General features: G+C 39.8%; 1 protein-coding gene across 1 annotated transcript in view; it reads left to right on the plus strand.

The window, feature by feature from the left end:
* hs6st3a (heparan sulfate 6-O-sulfotransferase 3a) overlaps positions 1-25,461 on the plus strand; it is a 56,959-nt gene extending 31,498 nt beyond the window's left edge. The window contains exon 2 of the mRNA XM_079841088.1: positions 21,562-25,461. Within this exon, the coding sequence (XP_079697214.1) occupies positions 21,562-22,297 (736 nt within the window). The 3' untranslated portion in view covers positions 22,298-25,461. The remainder of the gene's footprint in view (positions 1-21,561) is intronic.
* Positions 25,462-27,996: the final 2,535 nt, after the last annotated feature.

The raw sequence follows: 27,996 nt of genomic DNA on the forward strand, positions 1-27,996 counted from the left end.
CTTTCAACATTGTATACGTTAAGTGAATCCCATAGCTTTGATTTTTATATTTTTATATATTTTCTCCATCTACACCCAGTCTCATTTGATGTAAGAGCCTGGAGCAGTGGCGATAACGGCAGCGAGCGGCCGATGACTCAGCACATCGAGACAGAAACGGCCTGTGAGGCGATCATGCTTTTCTGTCTGTATGGAAATGGCAAGCTGTTCCTGCCACAGCCTCTGCAATTGATGATATGACTAGAGCTGCCGCATGCCTGATGACTGCAAAATCTGCCATCTGCTTTTCTTAAGTGAAAATTCTATTGAAAGTAATGCGCACTTTCCGAATATGCTGCGGTAGAGGAAATACAGAAAACAGCACAGTTAAAACTATTCCTGAGCTTGTCGTAGAGAATATCACGCAATTTTTTGTAGGTTTTAATTTAAACTATACTCTGTTTATAAGGTTTAAATTGTATGCATTAATTTGATTACCACCCATCATCAATTGATTAGACATTCTTTTTGATTAATAAAATTTAATTGAACCATTAAAACGAAAAACACAATTAACTATACTAAATTTGTGAAAATAAAATGGATTTTTATTGGGCCCTAGAATAAATCATATGTACTACCATCGATACTTTTATAGTGTTTTTCCGTTATTTTTGAAGCTTGAAAACCTCATTCCTCATTTATCATACTGCATTGAAGGAAAGAAAGACATACGGGTTTGGAATAAATTGAATAAATAATGACAGTCATTTCCTTTTTGGATGAACTGTCCCTTTAATGTCCTTTTTGCTATACCCTCCACTAAAGTGGACCATCAGAGCAGTTTAAATGTGCTGTGAAACTGCTTTCCATTCAAGCAAACACCCTGCTTAGTGAAACAGAAGATTTTAAAATCATCAGTTAATGTTAACCCAGTGGAGCACGAAGCACCAAAGCAGCAGATGTTGCTTCTGAAAGCTATCCTTAAATGAACCGTGGTGGCCGTCTTAAATGTGGCTGATTTTCTCAGGGATACTCGTTGCTTTAGAAGGGCATGTTGAAAGTATGCTAACGTAAGCATATGGAACCTGCTCTTTAATTACGCTGGTGGTCTAAATGGTAATGAAATAAAATTGTTTTTGGCACTTATCGATTTTCTGTGGTGCTCCACTCCTGATACAAGGAGACAAAGCATCAAGTTTAGTCGACACCCGCCCTGATCGATAAACCCAGTGTGTGCGTCTGACTGAGGTGAAAGGCTGATTAGGTCAAGCGACCAATTGTGATAAATTGTTCCTCAACAGGAAATGGCTTAACATGTCTTAGGGTTTGTTAATGCTGTTCTTGGGCCAGCCTTGCAATATCCTTGTGCTGTATTTTGTATTTTTTTGCAACTATTTTCATATCACGGTTGTGCAAAAATTCGTAATTTAAGAATTGGCTCTCTTTTACCTAATGAGTTAGATTTTGAATTATACTGAAGTTGAATTGTAATTACATGGATTCTGGGAAATGAAGATCCTTCACCCTTATCAACACATTATGTCTGTGTGTGTGTGTGTGTGTGTGTGTGTGTGTGTGTGTGTGTGTGTGTGTGTGTGTGTGTGTTTGAGTCTGTCTGTCCGTCCATCTGTGTCTGTGTGTCTGTCTGTCTGTCTCTGTGTGTGTGTGTGTGTGTGTGTGTGTGTGTGTGTGTGTGTGTGTGTGTGTGTGTGTGTGTGTGTGTGTGTGTGTGTGTGTGTGTGTGTGTGTGTGTGTGTCTGTCTGTCTCTATGTGTCTGTCTGTGTCTGTCCATCTGTGTATATCTGTCTGTCTGTCGGTCTGTCTGTATGTGTCTGTCTATCTGTTTGTCTGTCTGTGTTTGTCTGTCTCTGTCTGTCCATCTGTGTGTGTGTGTGTGTGTGTGTGTGTGTGTGTGTGTGTGTGTGTGTGTGTCTGTCTGTCTGTCTGTCTGTGTCTGTCTATCTGTTTGTCTGTCTGTCTGTTTGTCTATCTGTCTGTCTGTCTGTCTGCCTGTCTATCTGTTTGTCTGTCTGTGTTTGTCTGTCTCTGTCTGTCCATCTGTGTGTGTTTCTGTCTGTCTGTGTCTGTCTATCTGTCTGTCTGTCTGTCTGTCTGTCTGTCTGTGTCTGTCTATCTGTTTGTCTGTCTGTCTGTCTGTCTGTTTGTCTATCTATCTATCTGTCTGTCTGCCTGTGTCTGTCTGTCTGTCTGTCTGTCTGTCTATCTGTTTGTCTGTCTATCTATGTCTGTCTGTTTGTCTATGTCTGTCTATCTATCTGTGTCTGTCCATCTGTGTGTGTGTGTGTCTGTCTGTGTCTGACTATATGTCTGTCTGTCTGTCTGTTTGTCTGTCTGTTTGTCTGTCTATCTGTGTCTGTCCATCTTTGTATGTGTGTCTGTCTGTCTATCTGTTTATCTGTCTGTTTGTCTGTCTATCATCTGTCTGTATATCTATTTGTTTGTCTGTCTGTCTGTGTCTGACTGTAAGGCCTATAAACCTATAATTTTGCCAAGCTAACATTCAAAGTTTATTCAGTGATATAACTATTTCTTCTACTGCCTTATATTAAAATGTATTCACTATTCTGATCTTATTTGCTACCCAGCAGGCACCGGACGTCAATATGACGTCAGATTGACGTTGGACCCCAACGTCGGACCGACGTTTCATTTTGGTTGAAAATGAAAATCGGGTTGATGTCAGAACACAACATCAATTTGACGTTGGGTTCTGACGTCAACTCGATTTTCATTTTCAACCAAATTGCAACGTCCATCCAACGTTGGATGTTGACGTCAATCTGACGTTGGGTTCTGACGTCAATCTAACGTTGGGTTCTGACATCAACCCGATTTTCATTTTCAACCAAAATGCAACGTCCGTCCAACATTGGATGTTGACGTCAATCTGACATTGGGTTCTAAACTCAACACCAGATTGACATCAACCTCCATTACATTCATATTGAAACTGGCCATTATCTCATTTGTCATCAGCCCGTGGATATAAAAAGAAAAGGATTTAAATGGCCAAATAATTAATAATAGGTAACACATTATGAACCGGTTGTCATAGTTTTTGTCAGGTTCGTCATATCTAATGCAGATGTCACACTGGTTCTACTCTGGTGCTAGATGGAAGGTCATGGGCTCACCCAGATTGCCAGGTTTTTATCTTCTGGCAACACAAGTGATAACATGCAATTCCAAAATCTAAAACCTAAAAATCTCTAAACATTTACTTAGGTCTGTTGTGAATAAGTACACAAAAAAGAGAAGAAACAACAAACAACTGACTGAGCAATTATTAGATGGAACCAAAAACAATGGTTTGGGATATTTCACACTATGAATTCAGTGATATCACCAGTCTGTAATCATTGTCGTTGCTGCTTCTTCTTCTTCGCTTGTTTTAATCAAGAGATGCTGTAGTTTCGGGAGGTCTACTCCACTACAAATGTGTTAAAACCAACAAAATATCAGCGTCTAATGATGTTAGAGTTTCCGGTTTCATGTTAGAGTTTCACATCCTAAAACTAATAAAATATCAATACGTCAATATGATGTTGGCTCAACGTTAGATTTTGGTTAGTTAATACCGCAACCTAAAACCAACAAAGGATCAACGTCTAATGATGATAGAATCTGACGTCAATATGATGTTGGCTTGAGACGTTGGCTCAACGTTAGATTTTGGTTAGTTAATGCCACAACCTAAAACCAACAAAGGATCAGCGTCTAATGATGTTAGAATCTGAAGTCAATATGATGTTGGCTTAAGACGTTGGCTCGATGTTGGATTTTGGTTACTTTACAACACAACCTAAAAACAACTAAATATCAACATCAGCTGACGTTGGTATTGGACGTCAAATTAACGTTGGCATTAGACGTTGAATTTTAGTCAGCTGACGTCGCAACCAAAATGTAACCAAATATCAACGTCTTATGACGTTGTGTGCCTGCTGGGTATCAGCTAGCCTGGATGACCTTAGCCCCGCCCACAACATTTGAGGTCGGGAAGTTTGGTCTGGTCTTGATCCGTTGTGGAGCAATTATGCTCGCACAAAAGCTGTTAAGACCAATCAAATTGTCAGGGCGGGCTTTAGACGATGATGGACAGATCAACAGTAACGTAATCATCCACGTCACCAAAGAGCACTTGGGTTGAATTTGTTCCTAAACGGAGAACTAGTTCGTGTATGCATTGACCTTTACTATTTCTCTCAAAAATTATGATCGTGTTGGTAAGTACTAGGCTTGCTACGATACTCGGTGTTGCCGGTGTTACCGGTGTTCAGACTCAACACCGCTTACATCACTTGCCCACCATGGCACCGCCCCACCGTCGTTTTTTTATTTTTTATCCTAATAAAATAATTTAGTTCAGTTAGAGAACAGACAATACAAATTAAAACTGAACTTAATAAAGCATGACCCGACCGTGAGTCTCGGCAGGAGTCATTCATCAGATTTCATTCATCATAGAGTGAGGAGCTGACTGAGATGATCGCGGAAGATTTGGTTTCAAAGCGAAACGTAAAAGCACCTATTTAAGGGAGTTTGTCATTTGTTTTGTTGTTGTGTTTTTCATATAAAATAATAGGCGAATGAACCCACAATTCAAGCAACCTGCCACCGAATTGGCGCTAATTCAAAACCGAAAGTAAAATGTGCACGGCCACACAGAGCGCGCATTGTTTCCTTTCGTCTTTGACTCCGAGTCCGACACTCTGAGATGACGCAATTTTTGCCACGCGCACCCTCTCGCTCGTTCGTTCCGACCATGGTGCGGACGCGTCGAGTATAAACAAGGGTTCACGGACGAATTGTCATTCATTCATGGCGTGCGTCTCACACATAGACCGGTCAATGCCTGATCAGTGCCCTGACTACTAGGGAACTGTTGAGACGCACCCATGGTCTCACAGAGCGTGCATTTACGGATGAACTTCATTCATGGTCTCACAGAGCGCGCATTTACGGATGAACTTCATTCATGGCCTCACAGAGCGCGCATTTACAGACGAGCTGTCATTCACGGTGTGTGCGCGCACTGGTGCGTTTTCAGTTCAGTTTTCAGTATCGGTCGTGTATGTTACTTTCGGTTAGATAGAATTAGTGATTTACAGGCCCCCGCCGGTGATACCGGTATTACCGGTGTTGTCACACGCCGATTAACCGGTGGGAAAATGTCCTCACCGTCACATCCCTAGTAAGTACATGTATCCTTAAATTCGTTTTTACAACACCGTTGTAAGATTTACCGTTTACAAGATCGTTTACACTTATCTTCTTCTTCTACTTCTTCCAGCGTGCGTGCAGTTGAGTTCTGTTGACAACTATGCATCGCTCAATTCGTCACTTACTCTGTTGCTCTAATTGGTTGTAGGTCTATCCAATTGAGTGCAGAGGCATTTTCTTTCCTGGTTCGATTGAAACATGGCCCAATAATCACAGCCCAATGGAGCGGTATCAGACTCATATTCTGACTAGAATTGAGTATGACGACATCAGGCTAGCTATCAGCTGTAATTTATTTCAAATTCAATAAGTGAATTTAAAAGTCACTCTTGCTCAATTCAGTTTGGAATGGTGTACATCCCCGATTTTAAGTCAATATGGAAGCAAAATGTACTTTTACAGTGTAATATTCAAATAAACATGTCTTGTTTTTTTATCAAGCATGATTTTTGCCATAACAAACTCTGTAGCCTTTAATCATACATACAAATTATTTTCGGCTCATCTTGCGGTTGGGGTTCAAGCAGGACACTCACAGTATGCAATATGACTGTGGGATTGTATGTTTACAGAGGAACTGTAAATGTCATTTTGTGACCTGTAATAATATATCCCATCAGAAATATTCATATGGCCTGTGGTTTTTCTGATATATTATCTTTCCTATGAATAATTCTGACACACAGATATCACATAATATCAAATGCCAGAGATGGCAATGACATCTTGTGTTCTGCGTTAGATAACCATGTTCTCGTGATAAATGTATCTACAGAATGACAGCTGTCCTGTGCGATGACATAAGCAGGGGTCGGTAAAGGTTAGAACAGGAAAAAAATTGTATTAAAGGTTTCAGTTTACATATCTGGAACTGAGAACTAGTCCTTATTCAGAACAATTACATACAAAAAAAACACCTGGTGTCTTTGTTTCCGTTAACAGTTTTTGATGCTGCTTGTGAAAAATGCTACACTAAAATATTCTGACAATGTTTCCTGCATCTTTCTGTTGCATTGCTCTTTTTACCCAGTTCTTTTTAACGAATTGTATAAAGTCCCCATGAAATGTTTTTTTCTCCAACAAATTTATTTATGGAATATTGCAGTATTTATTATAATTAATTTATCTGTGCACATCATTATTTTTTAAATGTGCCCTTGATCTTTCATCAAAACATATCTTGCAGCGACATCTCTTCTCTGATGACGTGTTTACTGGCGCGAGGGCGGGACAACCTGTCACTCACCATTTCGAGATTGACCAATACTATTCTACGCTCCAATAAATTCCCAATGGAACTTGACATTTTTTTATAGTTTCGAGAAGTAATTTCACTCGGATATACGGCAGAAGAAAATATGTCATGTTTCAAGTTTCATGCCGACTAAAAAAAAGTGAACTGTGAACTTACGAGTTATTGGTTTGAATCAGTCTTGAATCGGAAAGCTGGTAGCTGTTTTGAAACATGTTAGGCCTAAACTAAAACTTTAAAATAATTTACATTAATAGAAATAAAGCTGAAATAAAATAAAATATTAATATTCCATTATAAAAACAAATATTAGAAATCTGAAATAAGTGTCAATTGAAGTACTAAAATGACTAAAACTAACAAAAAATAAATTAAAACAAAATGGGAATATTAAAAAAACAAAACCTAATAAAATTATTAAAACAAACTAAACTTTAAATGAAAACTGAAAATTAGAGATGCACCGATCGATCAGCCCGGATCGGTGATCTGCCGATCAGTCTCACTTCTTACCGATTCCGAGCCGATCCGTTTTGTTACCAGCGGCACATGCAATAACATCAGCTGCGCGTTCTTGCTCTCTTCTCTGTCTCGGTGAGGTGACACACATCCGTGTGGGCGCCTCCTCTCTCTCACACGTCTCATTCGCTCCGGTTAAATAGTGTTTGTATTGCGCATAATTTTAGTCATTCCTGCAGGTTTCGCGCTCACACCAAAAGCACACGCACCACTGATCTATACAGGTGCTGGTCATATAATTAGAATATCATCAAAAAGTTGATTTTTCACTAATTCCATTCAAAAAGTGAAACTTGTATATTATATTCATTCATTATACACAGACCGATATATTTCAAATGTTTATTTCTTTTAATTTTGTTGATTATAACTGACAACTGAGGAAAATCCCAAATTCAGTATCTCAGAAAATTAGAATATTGTGAAAAGGTTCAATATTGAAGACACCTGGTGCCACACTCTAATCAGCTAATTAACTCAAAACACCTGCAAAGGCCTTTAAATGGTTTCTCAGTCTAGTTCTGTAGGCTACACAATCATGGGAAGACTGCTGACTTGACAGTTGTCCAAAAGACGACCATTGACACCTTGCACAAGGAGGGCAAGACACAAAAGGTCATTGCAAAAGAGGCTGGCTGTTCACAGAACTCTGTGTCCAAGCACATTAACAGAGAGGCGAAGGGAAGGAAAAGATGTGGTAGAAAAAAGTGTACAAGCAATAGGGATAACCGCACCCTGGAGAGGATTGTGAAACTAAACCCATTCAAAAATGTGGGGGAGATTCACAAAGAGAGGACTGCAGCTGTCAGTGTCAGTGCTTCAAGAACCACTATGCACAGACGTATGCAAGACATGGGTTTCAGCTGTCGCATTCCCTGTGTCAAGCCACTCTTGAACAACAGACCGCGTCAGAAGCGTCTCGCCTGGGCTAAAGACAAAAAGGACTGGACTGCTGCTGAGTGGTCAAAAGTTATGTTCTCTGATGAAAGTAAATTTTGCATTTCCTTTGGAAATCAGGGTCCTAGAGTCTGGAGGAAGAGAGGAGAGGCATTGCTTGAGGTCCAGTGTAAAGTTTCCACAGTCAGTGATGGTTTGGGGTGCCATGTCATCTGCTGGTGTTGGTCCACTGTGTTTTCTGAGGTCCAAGGTCAACGCCGCCGTATACCAGGAAGTTTTAGAGCACTTCATGCTTCCTGCTGCTGACCAACTTTATGGAGATGCAGATTTCATTTTCTAACTGGACTTGGCACCTGCACACAGTGCCAAAGCAACCAGTACCTGGTTTAAGGACCATGGTATCCCTGTTCTTAATTGGCCAGCAAACTCGCCTGACCTTAACCCCATAGAAAATCTATGAAAGATGAAGAAGAAGATGCGATATGCCAGACCCAACAATGCAGAAGAGCTGAAGGCCACTATCAGAGCAACCTGGGCTCTCATAACACCTGAGCAGTGCCACAGACTGATCGACTCCATGCCACGCCGCATTGCTGCAGTAATTCAGGCAAAAGGAGCTCCAACTAAGTATTGAGTGCTGTACATGCTCATACTTTTCATGTTCATACTTTTCAGTTGGCCAAGATTTCTAAAAATCCTTTCTTTGTATTGGTCTTAAGTAATATTCTAATTTTCTGAGATACTGAATTTGGGATTTTCCTTAGTTGTCAGTTATAATCATCAAAATTAAAATAAATAAACATTTGAAATATATCAGTATGTGTGTAATGAATTAATATAATATAGAAGTTTCACTTTTTGAATGGAATTAGTTAAATAAATCAACTTTTTGATGATATTCTAATTATGTGACCAGCACCTGTATAAGTGAAGCGAACAAGCCACGCTCAGTCTCAAACAGTCACATGCACCAAAATGAGGGGCTTACTGCTCTTAAACTGTCAAATACATACAAAAGTATGTCAAAACCAGCGGCACAGGCAATCTTGGCAAGTTTTCAGATAAACAGTCAGTTTTGAATCGTTAAATAGCTAAGAAAGTGAACCCATGATGTGTGTAACAGTATTGGTTACGTTAAACACCGTTCATAAACTCTGAAATGGACAGCAGTCCAATATTCTTGCTGCTGTCTGTCATGTTAATCAAAGAAGAAAAGACAAAAAAAAAATCACTTTCTGCTCTTGACTGAATGCATTTTATAACTTTAATGGTAAGAATTCTGTATTAATATTTACAATAAAGACTACAGAAATGAAGGTAACCAATGTAAAATAACAATGAATGTTTTACATTTGATTACTTTAATTTCTGTAGTATTTATTACCTGAATAGAAACCCAGTTAACCTGAAAAACCTGAAAAAGTTTAATAGCTCTCTTTATTCTATTGCATTTATTTGAGTTTATATTTTATTACTGACTTTTTACTTGTTTTTTTAAATGAAAATAAAACTTAAAAGAAAAGTAGATTTTTGTTTGTATATGTTGTCAAGTATAGTTCTTTGAAAGAAAATCTGAATTGGCAAAAATCGGTATCGGCAGATCACACTAATAAAACATCGGAAATCGGAATCGGCCAGCCAAGAAAATTGCAATCGATGCATCTCTACTTAAAATATAAAAATAACAGCTAATGCAAAATATTAATAAATACTATAATATTATATAAATAATAATAATAGCCTATTGACCTTCCATGCCTATTTGTCTTGCAATCATTTATCCAATGGGTTACTAGCTATTAGAAGTCTATTATGTTTCAGTTAACGTTAGCATAAAAACGGAGCTGGCATCTAGCACTCTGCTTCCTCAGTAATTCAATTCATTTGATATTAGTCTGTGTTTCAGCTGTCCAGGAGGCAGAGAACACATTATCCCTCACTCCTCTGGTCATTTAAGTAAGTGGTCTAATGTGCTAGCCGCTCTCTCAGCCACCACACACATACAGACCTTTTTTCTCGCTAACCAAATTAGCATCTGCACTAGACCACTCACTTAGGCCTGTACAAACTAATGGACTTCTGAAATGTTCTCTGCCTGTCAGTTTTGAAATGACTCTGAATTCGGAATCAATGGCACATTCGGAATCACTCCATATTTAGGGAACTATATAAATGTACACAGTATATTAATTAAATATGATTTGTTGTGCTGTGAGGGGAGCTCTCACCTTGTCCATTTACACAACTTTTTGAATATCTTCTGCAATAAAAAGATTTTCTGTAACATTGTGTTTAGAGTTGCTGTAACTATCATATATATATATATATATATATATATATATATATATATATATATATATATATATATATATATATATATATATATATATATATATATATATATATATATATATATATATATATATATATATATATACAGTGAGGAAAATAAGTATTTGAACACCCTGCTATTTTGCAAGTTCTCCCACTTAGAAATCATGGAGGGGTCTGAAATTGTCATCGTAGGTGCATGTCCACTGTGAGAGACATAATCTAAAAAATTAAATCCAGAAATCACAATGTATGATTTTTTAGCTATTTATTCGTATGATACAGCTGCAAATAAGTATTTGAACACCTGAGAAAATCAATGTTAATATTTGGTACAGTAGCCTTTGTTTGCAATTACAGAGTTATTCAAACGTGCAATTATTCAAACGTTTCCTGTAGTTTTTCACCAGGTTTGCACATACTGCAGGAGGGATTTTGTCCCACTCCTCCACACATATCTTCTCTAGATCAATCAGGTTTCTGGCCTGTCGCTGAGAAATACGGAGTTTGAGCTCCCTCCAAAGATTCTCTATTGGGTTTAATCAATAGATTAAAAGGCTAGGCCACGCCAGAACCTTGATATGCTTCTTACAGAGCCACTCCTTGGTTATCCTGGCTGTGTGCTTCGGGTCATTGTCATATTGGAAGACCCATCTTCAATGCTCTAACTGAGGGAAGGAGGTTGTTCCCCAAAATCTCGCAATACATGGCCCCGGTCATCCTCTCCTTAATACAGTGCAGTCGCCCTGTCCCATGTTCAGAAAAACACCCCAAAGCATGATGCTACCACCCCCATGCTTCACAGTAGGGATGGTGTTCTTGGGATGGTACTCATCATTCTTCTTCCTCCAAACACGTTTAGTGGAATTATGACCAAAAAGTTCTAATTTGGTCTCATCTGACCACATGACTTTCTCCCATGACTCCTCTGGATCATCCAAATGGTCATTGGCAAACTTAAGACGGGCCTGGACATGTGCTGGTTTAAGCAGGGGAACCTTCCGTGCCATGCATGATTTCAAACCATGACGTCTTAGTGTATTACCAACAGTAACCTTGGAAACGGTGGTCCCAGCTCTTTTCAGGTCATTGACCAGCTCCTCCCGTGTAGTTCTGGGCTGATTTCTCACCTTTCCTAGGATCATTGAGACCCCACGAGGTGAGATCTTGCATGGAGCCCCAGTCCGAGGGAGATTGACGGTCATGTTTAGCTTCTTCCATTTTCTAATGATTGCTCCAACAGTGGACCTTTTTTCACCAAGCTGCTTGGCAATTTCCCCGTAGCCCTTTCCAGCCTTGTGGAGGTGTACAATTTTGTCTCTAGTGTCTTTGGACAGCTCTTTGGTCTTGGCCATGTTAGTAGTTGGATTCTTACTGATTGTATGGGGTGGACAGGTGTCTTTATGCAGCTAACGACCTCAAAAAGGTGCATCTAATTTAGGATAATAAATGGAGTGGAGGTGGACATTTTAAAGGCAGACTAACAGGTCTTTGAGGGTCAGAATTCTAGCTGATAGACAGGTGTTCAAATACTTATTTGCAGCTGTATCATACAAATAAATAGTAAAAAAAATCATACATTGTGATTTCTGGATTTTTTTTTAGATTATGTCTCACAGTGGACATGCACCTACGATGACAATTTCAGACCCCTCCATGATTTCTAAGTGGGAGAACTTGCAAAATAGCAGGTTCAAATACTTATTTTCCTCACTGTATTATATATATATATATATATATATATATATATATATATATATATATATATATATATATATATATATATATATATATATATATATATATATATATACATACTAATTTGTATATTCGTAATATATATATTACTAATTTGTTCCCCCGTTTTTTAAAATCATGACCACATTGAATTCATTCCCTCATTTTGGTTTGACTAAAACTAGGAAACGAATTAGTACAACATGGCCATGGTTTAGGGTTTGGGAACAAATTAATAAATCGTGGGAAGGAATTCTTAATTTGTGGCTATGATTTAATAAAGCGAGAGAATTACTTCTTAATATGGGAACAAATTCTTAATTTTAATGGACCATTTCCATTGTGGCAAACTACCACATAGTGTGACAACATGCCCTGTGCAGTCACTGTATATACAGAAATTCCAAAAAAATAAAGCTGCCCTGACAAATATACACAGCTAAATGTGTGACAGTTAGCACAAGTTTTCCTATATATGTGTGTGTTTACTTTTTTTAAAAGTTTATCAGTGGATGTTCAATGAATTGATGAAGTTCATTATAGTGATGCATTCCTGTAATCTGCTAGTCTGCCAGCCGGATAGGAAGTATTACTGTCATTGATTGTATATCAGTAATGAGAAGAGACAGTGCCTTCCTCTGAGCAACACTAATAGACTCTGAGCTGAGTAATTAAATGGTGCGCTTAAAAAACTATTTCACGAGATTAATTAGCACACCTCCGTGGAGCCGGGGAGGAAGCTTTTACTCTGTTTTAATAGATTGGAAATCTGTCTTTCTCCCGCTCGGTCATGCTTTTACAGGGCTCCCACAGTCACAGAAAACATCAAGGCCTGAAAAATAAATGGAAATTGAGCTTAGAAGTCATGGATGAAAATTTCTGTTTTAAATATAAACTTTTCTAGATGTGCTCTGCTTTAAACTCGTTCAGGTTTTGATCTGTGGTACAGTGGGTTGTGCAATGCTCTTGACATATTAAGATCTGTTCTGCTCATGGGACGCCAGGTTTCGAGTCCATTACCTCTCTCTCCTATCTAAAGTGAAAAATGATTTAAAAAAAACTTTCATCAGGCAGATATTGTTCCTTGTAGTGCGTGTGTAGAGTAAAACATGCCCATAAACCAGTGCATTAGCCCGTCCTGTGAGGGGAACTGTCTTTGTGAATCATTGTGTGGTAAATGTTACAGAAAGAGAGCGACATGTGGCAATTTATCTGTTCAACAAAATACCTTACTCACCTCTCTGCACAGCTTTTACAACATTTGAAATCCTTCAGTTCTCGCCATCTGGAAAGCCAAGCCAATGTTGATTCTGGTTTTATTACCAGCTCTGACGCATTCTCTTTTTGCCAGCAGATTCTCCTCGGTTCTGCGTTTTGCTTAAAACGGGACGACTAACCTACGCCACTCCCACACCAGACACCAAAGTAGTTGGAGCAACTTTTCTCTATTTATGGCTATGACGATACAAATGGCGAGTTATGTACAGTATGTTAGCAATTTCCAGTGAAAACCATCCCTTCAGGTGGTCTAAAAACATAAACACGCGTATAACTGGCTTACCATAGTGAATCAGGGTAAGACAAAAACACTTAAAAAAAAAAGGATTGATGATGTATTGATCATAATCATAAAATCTAACATAATCTGCCCATGCAATTTCATTTTGTACAATTAAAATATGTGGACTAGTGTTAGACCGATATATCGGCCGGCCGATATATCAGGCCGATATTTGCGATTTTTACATTTGCGAGCAAGGCTGCTGCGTTCGCCGATATTTTTTTCAAGAGATTAAGTTAAGTGCACCTAAGCATTAAATGACTAGGTTGTAAATAGTTTTAAAAGTATAAAAGTTTTAAGTATAGTACAGTCAGTGTGCACTTTATTATGATGCTTGCTTGTTGATACTGTGCGCAATAGTGCAATTATTTTATTTATGCTTAAATATTTATTTTCAGAATTTAGTTTCACCACTGAACTCTTTTTTTCTTGTTCTACCTCACCTGTTTTTAGTATTTGTTAAATATTGTTTTTTTTTTAGTTCAATAAATGTTCCTTTTTTAAATTTTAAATTGTTATCATCATGATCATTGTGTCATTTTTATGATGTAAATTGAGGGAGCAAAAGCAGTATCGGCTCCAAATATCAGCTCCAGAAAATCGGCAGCCCGTATCGGTCATCGGATAAGGCTGATGAAAAAAAAATCGGTATCGGCATCGGCACTAAAAAATCCATATCGGTCGATCCATAATGTGGACACACTTTAGTTTAAGGTGACGTAGTTACATTCTAATTACTCAAATAAGTACTGAGTAATATGAATTAAATGTCCGAATTAATTAACCCTATACAGTAAGTACATTCATTAAATTTAATTAATCAATTAATTAATTAAATTTAATGAATGTACTTACTGTATAGGGGTAGGGTTTGGTTTAAGGTTAGTTGCTTGAAATTATGCATCATTTACTGTTATTACGATAGTAAGTACATGTAGTAATGTGTAATTATGTCACCCTAAAATATGTTTTTATTCTGTATAAAAAAAAACTAAAATATTCTATTTTCTTTTTTTTTTGGGGGGGGGGGGGGGGGGTAGAAATATAACAAAAATATTTTTCCTTTTTAATAATTCAAAATGAATTATAATATTTTTGTGAATTCTGTTTTCCAAACAAATATTTGTGATTTTAAAAAATTCTAATTTATTATTTATTAAAAAAAAATATTTCTATTATTTTTCTATTTATTTTTCTAATGTAGAAGTATTTTTCATTTTTAATAATTAGCCTTTTCATAGTTCACAAATATCTTGCATTTTATTTTTGTGAATTCTATTTGATTATATTCATATTGAAATATTATTTTTAATATATTTCATGTTATATTATATTATAATATTATATTACAAATGTTGTAAACTCTTAAACCATAATTCATAAAGTTGTTTGACATAAATGTAAGTGCTTTTTTACAAGTTCTCACTTACAAATGATTACATATAGTAAAAGAGTATGCGTTTTTGGCATGCTGTCCGAGGGGAGGGCTCCGAGCTCGGAATCATGTGGCCCGAACCCAGAGTACTCTCCCATATCTGCTGAAAAAACTGTCGAGGAACATAGGTGTGTCAGCTACAGGCCTCCTCTTATGCTGATTGGGATTTGAACGTGCTCCTCCCGAACTTTGTTAGTAAAATGTGAAGATCTGAAAAAAGAAAGTTGAATGCATCAGGGATGGCATGAGGGTGAGTAAATCATGAGAAAATGTTCATTTTCAGGGAAAAGATCCCTTTAAGTTCCTTTTTTGAGTACTTTTTGAATGCTTCATGGATGCTTAATGCAGTTACAGAGACTGACCTCTGGGCAGCCTGTGATCAGCGATCTGACCTTCATTATCATATCATATCCTGCTCGGCTTGACTGTATTGAGCGGGTTAGCATTTGACTGTCCTTCTCCAATAGGTCAGCGCTGAAGAGCAGATGGATTACCGTAGTGGAGCGTTATTGATTTCACTGCATTATAATGCCATAGCCAGTATGACATTCTGGCCCGTAATTTGACCGTGATGTGACAGATCACTCGATAGATCTTAGACAAGATTCCAGGCATGACATCACATCCCAACATATCCCTTTACCCAGAAATTTTAACAGAACCCTGCATGCTAAAATGTGAAATTCATACCCAAGACCACTGTATTTCCATCTCTTGTTTTAGTACGTTGCGTCTCTCGCCAGATAAGAAAATATTTGCTCAAATAGGATGTAAATGAATGTTGTTTTTCTGAGTTCTCGTGGATGACTTGTGTCCATGTGTCAGTAGAGATGCGCTCAGTGGCGCTCCTCTCATTGAGCTGATTGGAAATAATGTGCTCCTCACGCAGGAGGTAACAATCCCAGCAAGAGGAAATGAGACAAATGATGAGGAACTCGGTGACAATGAGCAGACCACGTCTCGCCGCGCGTTCGCTCCGGCATGAGCACGCTATTCTGAGTGCAGAACGATTTCATTGCCGAGAGAGAAAATTGGATGTTTTATCAGGGTTGTTTTTCTCATTTTCGGATAAATATCACTTGTAAATTTGTTTTCTCTTTGAGCCTGTGAAATATTAAAGGAAGTTTCTTGGCTATCACCTGTATCATTTCTCTTGTACATTCAGACTATGAGAATCTAATGTGGTTCGAATTAGGCTGTCGTAATGAAGTATGGGAGAAGGTTCCTCTGTCCTCAGCCCACATCTCTGTCTGAATGATTAGCTGTACTGATATAATTAACAAGAAATGCTCAGGAAATCCTGCATGGTGATTTTAATGAGGAACGCTGCCAAAAATACTATTTATAATCAGCATCTTTGTCTTGTTTTTCAGTAAAAATTGTTTTTCCACTTATCAAAAAGGCCATTAGAGAATGTATAAAAATGCAAACAAAATAACACGTGTTTTAAACTGGGATGATATGCGGAAAGTTTCTGCAAAAAAAAATTAAATAAGAAAATAAAATGTTACAATTTATAGAATTTGACGGTTATTGTTTGCTCTGTTTTATGAAGACATGAGATTTACTAAAAATAATTTTTATTATTTACAGTCATATTTTTTATTTCTCTTCAGGTACTGTTCTGTAATGGTGGGTAGAAACAGATACAGGTACATTGTCAAGCAAATACTTCACAGATAATATTTGACACACATTTATAATTATTATAATTTAGAATCTTTTTTTATAATTGTATTTTTTATTTATCACATGGGTCTATTATCAAGTTTGGAGCACAATTTAGATTTTTTTTTAGCAATTTTTTTTCTCTTATGCTCAACAAGGCTGCCTTTGTTTGAACAAAAAAACCGTCTCGGTTACGTCTGTAACCTTAGTTCCCTGAGTAGAGAACGAGACGCTGCGTCACCGCTTTGGGAACGCCTCTGCGTGATTGCGTCGTGAAGCACGTATGTCATCAGTCCAATAGAGAGACGGAATGTCATAGACGGGTGACATCATCGACCGGAAAGTATAAAGCATCCCCGGAAACACACGCCCACAGCTTCTGAAAAGGATGAAACAAGGCGTTCGCGGGCATGCAGAGAGTATGGCAGGGTGACGCAGTGTCTTGTTCCCTACTCAGGTAACTAAGGTTACAGACGTAACCGAGACGTTCCCCTTCATGGGAACTCGAGCTGCGTCACCGCTTTGGGAACGAGACTAATCACGCCCCCATAGGAGCTGGATGCCCACCTGTGTACTCAGGAAGCGAGCACCCGAGTCCCCGGAGTAGTGTTAATAGCTAGTTCATAGAACCTGACGAAAGTGAGCGGCGAGGACCATCCCGCCGCATCACAAACATCCTGCAAGGAAGCCCCTGCCAAAAGAGCCTGAGAGGCCGCCATACTCTTAGTAGAGTGGGCCCGGACAGCCAAAGGAGAAGGCTGCCCGGCCGCCACATAAGCAAGTGAAATGGCCTCGACCACCCACTTGCTCATCCTCTGCTTAGAAACGGGTCCCCCTCTCGAGGGTGACCCGTAACACACAAACAACTGTTCAGATCTCCTCCACAGGGCAGCTCTGTGGACGTAAGTATCTAATGCACGAACAGGGCAAAGCAGATTAAGTGTTTCCTGGTCTGACATCACGAAGGGCGGAGGACAGAAAGCCTGAAGTACAATAGGTCTCACAGGATTAGTGAGAACCTTCGGAACATAACCCGGCCTAGGAGACAGGAAGGCCCTGGCCATACCGGGAGCAAATTCCAAGCACGAGGGTGCCACCGAAAGGGCTTGTAAATCTCCAATTCTTTTCAACGAAGAAATAGCAAGCAGATAGATAGTTTTAAGAGTAAGAAACTTCTCTGAAACTTCCTCAAGCGGCTCAAAGGGAGCCTCGGAAAGGCCTTGAATCACAATGGCCAAGTCCCAAGCTGGCACCCTGGTGCGCACAACAGGTCTTAACCTCAAGGTTCCATGGAGGAAACGAGTTACTAACGGGTGTCGCCCCAAAGAAACACCACCCAAAGGAGTGTGGTAAGCAGCTAAGGCCGCCACATACACCTTCAGTGAGGAGGGAGCTGACCCAGCGGAGAATCTCTCCTGCAGGAACTCCAGCACCGCACTCGCAGGGCAGTTAACTGGATCCCACAGGCGCTCTCTACACCATACAGTGAAGAGTCTCCACTTAAGAGAGTACAGTTTCCTCGTGGAGGGAGCTCTAGAGTGTAGAATGGTCTCCACAACCTCAGCTGAGAGACCAGGGGCCTCATTTATAAAACTTTGCGTAGGATTTGCGTCAGAAGTGGCGTAAGGATGAAACATAGGACGTGGGTACGCACAGAAATATTCGGATTTATAAAACAGTGCGCACGCACATCCTACGCAGTTTTCCCTTAATAAATCACAATCAATTCTAAATGTAGCGCAGCTTTTGCGGCTTCATGTCACGCCCATAGTTGCCCATAAATAGTCTGTGAAACGCCCACAAGTTAATATTCATCGATTGCGAAATCATGGCAAACACAGAGAGGAAATAAAAAAACCTACCTTCACTCAATGTGAAGTAGAAGTTATCGTTGGCGAGGTGAAAAAGAGGAGAAAAATGTTGTTTTGGAGGGCGCAGTGTGGGCATTAGGCTACTAATGCCAAAAAGGCACTTGAATGGCAAAAGATTGCAGACGCCGTAAATGCTGTAGCCTCACATCCTCCGACCATGGCCGAAATAAAAAAGAAATGGTCGGACATCAAAGTCGAGGCAAAAAAACGTCTAGCGCTCCATCGCCAGAGTGTGTCCTCGTTTGCCAGCAAGTCTTCTTGCTGTCTGAAGATGCGTTCACTACGAATCCTTCCATTTGCCACATCTTCTAAGAGCGCAAGATCAGCCATTGTGCGTCATTACGCATTGTGATGAGGCATTTTATTTCCATCCATTTAATTGCATCTGACAAGCTACAGTTGTCAGTTATAAACTACGTGGAAATGGGAAATAGTTCAGTGCAAATGTAATGTCTTGCAGCTTTCTGAATGGTTTTGACATACGTCATACGTTATTTTATCAAAAATAAAACTAAAGGCATATGCATGAATACCATGATTCCGTAGCTGATGAAGAAATTTTACTATGAAAACAACTTTCCCCAGTGGACAATCAATCAATCAATCAATCAATCAATCAATCAATCTATCTATCTATCTATCTATCTGTCTGTCTGTCTGTCTGTCTGTCTGTCTGTCCGTCCGTCCGTCCGTCCGTCCGTCCGTCCGTCCGTCCGTCTAATTGCATCTATATCTGTTCCGCCAGATGGACACTTTTACGAGATTTTCAGTTTTGTACATTATTTCGTTCTGTTTACCATATGATTTATGAGGATGAATTGCATAACATGCCAATATTATTGCAGAACATATTTCACTTTTCTTTTTGCAAATATGTGTTAATTTGCATTTCTGTTGTAATTTTCGTTTGATTTCGTTTGTTTTACACTGCAGATCAATCAAACGGGTGCCCGTGTAGGCTGTTAATTGTAAGACTTGCTTTGTGAAGTCTTCATGTTATGAGAGGCAGTATTGCCATTCCTTTTACACAACGGTCTACAGTTTCACACACTTTCAATTGTTTCTTCCATCTGCCGACGGTGTCGCCATTTCTCATTTCACCCGTTTTTGTGCGTAAGCCTGGGTCAGAGCTTGCGTAAAGGACCGCACATTTTCCCGTCAAGTTTGCTTTTTATAAATACCAATTATTGCGTAGAGAGCAGCGTACGCCTTCTTTTGTGCATATGCAACGTTTAAAAATGAGGCCCCAGAGCTTATGAGCTGGGCCCCCTCAGAGGCCAAGCCCACAGCTTCCACACCTCTGGGCGAGGGTGTACGAAGACACCGCCCGCCTGAGAGAGAAAGTCCTCCCTGAGCAGGGCTACTAGCAGAAGACGGGCCCCTTCCCGGCGCACTCTCTCTAGAACTCCCGGAAGCAGAGCAATCGGGGGAAACGCGTACAGGGGCAGCCTCGGCCACTCCTGCACCATTGCTTCCAGTCCGAGAGGAGCTGGAGGCGTTAGGGAGAACCACAGTTGACAATGGGTGTTCTTGTGTGTTGCAAACAGGTCCACTTGGGCCCTGCCGAACTTCTCCCAAAGGAGCTCCACCACCTCGGTGTGAAGTCTCCATTCCCGGGCCTCGGCCCCTGTCTCGACAGGATGTCTGCTTCCACATTCAACCGCCCAGGGATGTACATAGCTCTCACTGAGAGTAGTTTCCCCTGGGACAAAAGGAGAATAAGGCGCGCCAGTTTGTATAACTGACGAGACCTCAGACCCCCTTGAAGGTTGATATAGGAGAGCACCGATGTGCTGTCTGTGCGAACGAGCACATGATGGCCCCTGAGATACGGCAGGAAGTGCTTCAGAGCCTGAAACACTGCCAACATTTCTAGACAATTTATATGCCACGAATGCTGGTGCTTCTGCCATAAGCCCTGGGCCGAGCGACCACTCATGGTCGCCCCCCAGCCCGTAAGGGAGGCATCCGTGCTCAGAGATACCCGCTGGCACGGTGCCCCCAGTAACGGGCCTAGGGCCAGAAACCGAGGATCCTTCCACATGACCAAGGAGCAGAGACACCCCGCCTCAAAACCTTGATCACCCTAAAGGGATTTCCCCTCGGGGTATGTGCGGGGTGAAAGAGCTAGACCGAAGGGAAGCACCCCATATTGATACACTTCTCCCTTGAAAGCGAATCTCAGGAACTTCCTGTGCTGCAGAAGGATGGAGATATAGAAATACGCATCTTTGAGATCTATCGTGACAAACCAGTCCTCGGACCTGATCTGAGACACAATCTGTTTGAGTGTGAGCATCTTGAACTTGAGCTACGCTACGGCCCGGTTCAAGACGCGAAGATCTAAGATAGGGCACAGCCCTCCATCCTTCTTTGGCACTATGAAGTACCAGCTGTAAAAGCCTGACTCCCTGTCTGGGGGGGGGGGCGTGGGGGGGGCATGACGTTCAACCGGAAACCGTAGCAAAACGTTGTGCACCAAATTGAGCTTTGAACTTTCTACATGGTGAGTGCGATAGGAAACGATTCAGACTGTAAATATGCTTTCAGTTGAGGCGAATGAAGACTGGTTTCACGTTAGTTTCACGCACACCGCTGCAGCACACACACATAGTCTAGACCAGAGCCATTGACTAGAGACACGAAAGCGCAGTCGGCGCAGACAACAAAACATATCGGACCCATTTCAATTCTGCACATAATGCTGTATTTCAAAGCGATATGGAGGAGATTATGATGAGAAACGGTTAGAGATCAGGAGGAAACTGTGGCTCTTTACCAAACAGAAAGGCTCTAGTCAAACTGTGATATTAACGAAACGCTATTAGCTGCTAACAGCTGGAGCCGTTTCCGGGGAAATTGCATCAACGTATTGAATAATGCTGCACGTTTCAAGGCACTTCAGTGGGCCTTTAATCCAATTTAAGGCATCTCCAAGAATACCACACTTTCTGAGAGATAAGAATATAGTTCACCTTAAAGTTACAGTTCCGTCATCATTTACTCCGGCAGAAACAGATTTGTATTATTCTAGATGCCTCATCCACTGTATTCTCTTCCCAGGAACTTCTACTACATCACGCTGTTGCGGGACCCCGTGTCACGCTACCTGAGCGAGTGGAAGCACGTGCAGCGCGGTGCCACGTGGAAGACGGCGCTGCACATGTGCGACGGGCGTCCGGCCACTCCAGACGAGCTGCCGGCCTGCTACAGCAGTGAGGACTGGACCGGCGTGTCCCTCGAGGAGTTCATGGCCTGCCCCTCGAATCTGGCCAATAACCGGCAGACTCGCATGCTGGCCGATCTCAGCCTGGTGGGCTGCTACAACCTGTCCTCCATGAGCGAAGAACGGCGCGCCGAACTGCTCCTCAGCAGTGCCAAGAGCAACCTGCGGCGCATGGCCTTTTTCGGCCTAACTGAGTTCCAGCGCAAAACACAGTTCCTTTTTGAGAGGACGTTCGGCTTGCACTTCATCGCCGCTTTTACTCAGATTAACGGTACCCGGGCGGCCGGGGTCACGGTGGGGACGTCCACCCGGAGGAGCATAGAGGAGCTGAACGCACTAGATGTACAGCTGTACGAGTATGCAAGGGAGCTTTTCTCGTGGCGCTTGCAGCACTGCCACCATCAGGAGCGACAGGAGGAGAGGATGAGGAAACGAAAGCAACGCAGGAGAATGAAGCAACAGAAAGCATCACAGATTCAACAACAGGAGGACGATGAGCGGAAAGATGCAGAGGAGGAGATGGAGTTAACTGGGGTGACGGAGGACTACAGCAGTCAGGTGGTGAGGTGGTGATGCCTTGCTCTCTGGTTATGTTCAGAATAACATACTAACATACTACACTTACAATCTCGATCTCTGCAGTATATAGTATGCTCTATTACTACATTTCTCAAAATATATGTGCTTCATGAAACAAAACCTGACTTGAAAACAAAAAAAGCCCTGTTTACACCTGGTATTACAGTTTTTCTCAGTCGCTTTGGTACATTTCTCAGATCAGAATTGAAATTCTCAAAATGACCTGTTCAATCTTCACATCATTGTGCCACTTGTGCACATCAAAAAAGCAGTTTCTCATTTCCTTGAATAAGTTGCAAATGCTTTTGTACATCCATGCAAATGATTATGTACAATTCTCTGCTGTTTCCTACATTATCAATTATTTATGTCATGTTGATCAAAATGTATTATGATAGGTCTCTGTTGAATAGTCTCACCCCCCCCCCCCGCCCCACAACATTTAGGCATTAGTTCATAGCATAAGTCTTTACATGCAAAATGGTTGAACAAGTTGTCATAATATGTCAAGCATATTTCTATAAATTTCCATTAGGCTTTTTTTCTAAAGCTATTCATTGTGATGTGGATGAAAGTGTGTGTCCCAACAGACAGGAACACCAGGAGGTGTAGGTAGACTGCACTGTAATTCCTATAGCACTGCATGTATAGGTTTCCCTAAGGAGATTGTCCTATGTTCACATTTCTACTTTAGTTTTTTTTCTTTGTGCTATGCAGTGCTGTCTATCCCTTTTCTGTATCGCAATGACATGGTCTGTCAACAAATTACAATACAAACAGTAAAAGCGTAAATGTGAATCTTGTCCAGTCTCTTGCAATCAAACTCCCACATACACTAAGGTGTAACCTACAATTTACAATAATTGTCATCAAAACTTAAGCCATAGTTTACATTAGACCATTTATATTGACAACATGACTAAGCAATTTGACTGTCTTATCCGTACACAATGACACAAGGACATGTTCATTGACACAGATATTTACTTTTGAGGATTTTGAGCAAGAGACTGGCTTTTGCAGGTAATCCATGGTGTTTTGCTATTTGTACGAACTGTTTTGAGAAATGCACTTACTGTTTTGCATATGTCGAGGATGATTCGAGAAATTTACCAAAGCAACTGAGAAAAACTGTAAGATGCGTTTTGGTCGATCGGATCATAAGTAGACGAGGGAGACACATTCCTGTTTACCTGGCATCTCTAGAATCTAGCATCTCTTTTGTCCACTTTCAACCATTTCTATCCTGATTTTTTTCAAGGCGAGGGTCTATGGGTTGGTACATGTATGGTTAATTTTCAGATCTTTCCATCTACTCGACAAAATAAGCTTGTGTAATTTATATATGAACACACCGACAGAAAAACATACGGAGAGCAGCAGCTTTCTGCACTGATAGCCACAAGAGTGTGTGTTAGAAGTCAGGAATGGTGAGAGAACATTGTGCTTGGTACGTTTTTCCTCTTTAAACCAAATTTGGGTCTCCAAATTTAGAGCAGGCAGTCTTTTCTGGCTGTTGACGTGCGTTTTCGACTACCTCTGGAAGTTGTCGGAAGTGGACAAGCTCAAAACGTTTTAGACCCTGTTTACACCTGTATTTAGTGTCGTCTACTTGTGATCCGATCGACTAAAACACATCTTAATACCAGGTGTAAACAGGGCCAAAGTAACAACTCAACACGGCACCAAAATTGTATATTGTATGTCATGAAGTAAACAAAAATGTTCTTAGCATAAACCATTTAATATAACTGCATAACCAACAATATGCAAAATTATTCACATTCCCGCTGAGAAACTTTGCATTCGCTGGCAAAGAATACAAACGTTTTGTGAGCTTTATTTAGTAAGCTAGTATTCTATTCTGAACATAACCTCTGTCTGTTTCCATTCATCTTCATCTTCTCCAACAGGTCTCCTCCTCCTCCTCTTGTATTTGATGGTCAGTGAATCTAGGCCCATTTAAGACCATCATAAAGAACTGTACCAGCAATTGTAATGTTTTCATTCTCTCTGATGAAAAAAATTTTCACCCTACAGCTTATTGTCATCACAATATGGCAGATTTATGATTACTGATTAGAAAATATATGACTATCCCCCGGTTTCAGAGAGAAGGCTTAAGCTAGTCCTAGACTAAAATGCATGTTTGAGCTGTTTTAACTGAAAGAAACTTGTACTGACATGTCTTAAAATATGTCAGTGACATTGTTTTATCTCAAGATGCACACCAGTAATGTGTTTTTCTAGTGTATGTTTATAACAGCAACTTAAAAGCCCTAATTGAACTAAGGCTTAATCCTATCTTAAACTAAGCCCTGTCTGTGAAACCGTGCCTATAATAGCCAATGAAGTGATCTAAGAGGAGCAACAACTGAATGTTATTTGACTGAAAACCATTTTGCAATACCAAACAGTAATTCTCTATGTATGTTTTTCTGTTTTGGAAAATTTTAAAATAAGGGACTTGTATACATCCAGTGGACACATGAACAAAAGGTCTGATTAGACCAGTTTGTCTTCTTGAATCTTTTTGTGTTTGCCTGTTTTCTTCAATTTGTAAAGGTTGTGAGATTGTGAGATAATACAAATTAAATGAATTATAGACGCACAATATATCGGCCACCATATCGGTATCGGCCGATATATGTTAATGTTTAATGTTATGGTTTTCGGTCCGATAAGAAAATTTGGCTGATATCTTAAAGGCGATAAATAATAGATTATTTCCTTCAGCTGAGACACTTCAGATGTGCACTGTTCTCCTTTTTTTGGAGGGGAAGGAAAGTTGGCCATAGAAGGTTAAAATAAATGTTAAAACTTACACTGGTTCAGACTAGGCTACTGTACTTTTTTATTTTTTTTATTTATGTTGAAGTGCTTGGGACATGTCTTTTAATGGTGATACTTTTGTTTTTGTAATCAGGCTCTCAAAAATGTAATAAAAAAATAATATTTGGATTTAGATTTATCGGCCAAAATATCGGTTATCGGCTTTCAAATAAAGAATTATCGGTTATCGACATCGGCCAAAAGTTTCATATTTGGTGCATCACTAAAATGAATAGAATGAGAATGATGTTTGCATGGTCACAACTAAATTGATTTGTTATCCAAGTGTACTTATTGAGTCAAATAAAGAAGTATTATATATATCTGAAAATTAATTAGTATCTGTTCATTCATCTCCAAACATGATTTTTTTTATTAAAAGCGGCTCTTTTCCATACAGTTAAAATGTATAATGGATTATAAGAATAATTATATTGTTACGTATTCCTGGTTTTGTGTACCTTGTGTTTTTGTTATTTGGACTTTTAGGTTGCATTCTGCCATATTCTTTTCTTGTTTCCTGTGCCACATTTTGTAGTCCTTTGTAGTTTTCTTGATGATTAGTTCCCTGATTTTGCCCAGGTGTGTCTTGTTAGTCTGTTACCTTTGCAGTGTTCAAAATCCCCCCCTATACCCTCATTCACTATTCCCTACATTGCTCCACTGAATAAAAACGAGTGAGTGAATTCGGACACTTAGCTATACTGCCTTCACGTGCTATCAGAATGATCGTAAATACAAATTTGATGAGCTTGAAAATTTTATGAGCTCGTAATCACGACTTTAGAAATGGGAAGTAGGGCATTTCCGATATGACATGAAGGCAGCACAAATACACCGGAAGGGCTGTCGCTTTTGCATAGTTTCTGCACAAAGCCAGAGCTTTCCCTATCCAATCTTTTTTTTCCCTCGTCTCAAGAAATATCTGCATACACACGAAACCGACTCAAAAAATTTAGTATACATGCCAGACCAGTATAAACACTAAAAAAGGAGAAGAAGAGTTGTGGCTAGAAGGGGTAGGGAGCAACGGTCAGAAGTGAAGCAAAAATCTCACGATAAAATAACAATAAATAAATATGCTACCTACCAGATTGTGTTTTATTAACGCCTACACCTGCCCCAACCCTAAACCATATAATAAATATACCGGAATTAATGACGCAATATTAATGTGCGCATGCCCAATGGCCGTAGCTGTATCCCTTCTAGTCTTTACCGTGCGGGACGTGGTGTGATGACATCACCGTTTCACAAAATATATGGATTGGCTGTACACACAAAAATGCAAGGGTGTCGTTTTCAGATTTATCCACTCTGGGACCCGGTTTAAAAAAATACCAGTTTTCAGGCTCCCAAAACGCCGGATCCGTCTGGACGAAACACTGATACAATACAACATTTTTACGTATACAGCTAAAACGGTATATTCATAAAAGAATAGAATATAATGGCATATTTCTAATAGGGTCTCCGTGTGGACGGGGCCTAAAAGTCCAAATAACAAAAACACGAGGTACACAAAACTGGGAATACGTAACAGATATTAGGTTGTGATTTGATCTGAGATCTTCTTGCAGGCTAAAAAAAACACATCTTACATGTAGGCTATATAAATAAGGTGAAATGGGTTGTTAAGAAATACGGGTAACACTTTATTTTATAGTGTCCTTGTTACATATATTACATGTAATAACAGTAAATGATGCATAATTACGTGCAACTAATCCTCAACCAAGCCCTAATCCTACCCTAACCCTATAGTAAGTACAGTACATGTAGTTAATCAATATTACTCAGTACTTTAATACACTGAACAAAATTATAAACGCAACACTTTTGTTTTTGCCCCCATTTTTCATGAGCTCAACTCAAAGATCTAAGACTTTCTATGTACACAAAAGGCCTATTTCTCTCAAAAATTTTTCACAAATCTGTCTAAATCGGTGTTAGTGAGCACTTCTCCTTTGCCGAGATAATCCATCTACCTCACAGGTGTGGCATATCAAGCAGAGGTGTGCCTTAGGCTGGCCACAATAAAAGGCCACTCTAAAATGTGCAGTTTTACTGTATTGGGGAGGGTCTAAAAAAATTAAATATCTGGTGCGACTACCATTTGCCTCACACAGCGCAACAAATCTCCTTCGCATAGAGTTGATCAGGTTGTTGATTGTGGCCTGTGGAATGTTGGTCCACTCCTCTTCAATGATTGTGCGTATATATTTGAGAGAAAAAGGCCTTTTGTGTACATAGAAAAAGTCTTAGATCTTGAGTTCAGCTCATGAAAAATGGGGGCAAAAACAAAAGTGTTGCGTTTATAATTTTGTTCACTGTAACAATGACACCTTAAAATAAAGTCTAATCGAAATACGTTTGACAACTTGCCATGACCTGCAGAGTTGCTCTGTTCTAAACAGTTTTTTGGTCATTCTTTTATAATTATGCCAGCAGTTTTATGACATTGTATTCATTCAGAGACTACATGGAATTATTGTACTTTTAAATATTATTTTTATTTTTTCCACTATAAAGAATCTTTTGTAAAATGGAAAGTCTCCATGGATTTTAAAGGTTCTTCATGGAACCATCGATGCCCAAAAAGCAGCTTTATTTTTAACATTCCAGTCAACAGAAACGGAATGTGTCTCTGAACAGACAGAGGGTCTGGGCATGCAGAAATGTGTGGTCTCTGGTGAGCTGTATGTGGTCATGCACAGACGAGCTGTTGAGCTGTTGTGAGCTTCCAGCCTCACAGTTCTAATCTCCTGAAACCTTCAGAAATGGGCTCCCAAAATAGAAAGCAGAAGCGAGCTCTGAAACAAAATTAAGGAAGATGAAAGGAAAATGAAATTCTAAATGAG

This window comes from Gobio gobio, assembly GCF_949357685.1.
Source record: "Gobio gobio genome assembly, chromosome: 17".
NCBI classification, from domain to species: Eukaryota; Metazoa; Chordata; class Actinopteri; order Cypriniformes; family Gobionidae; genus Gobio; species Gobio gobio.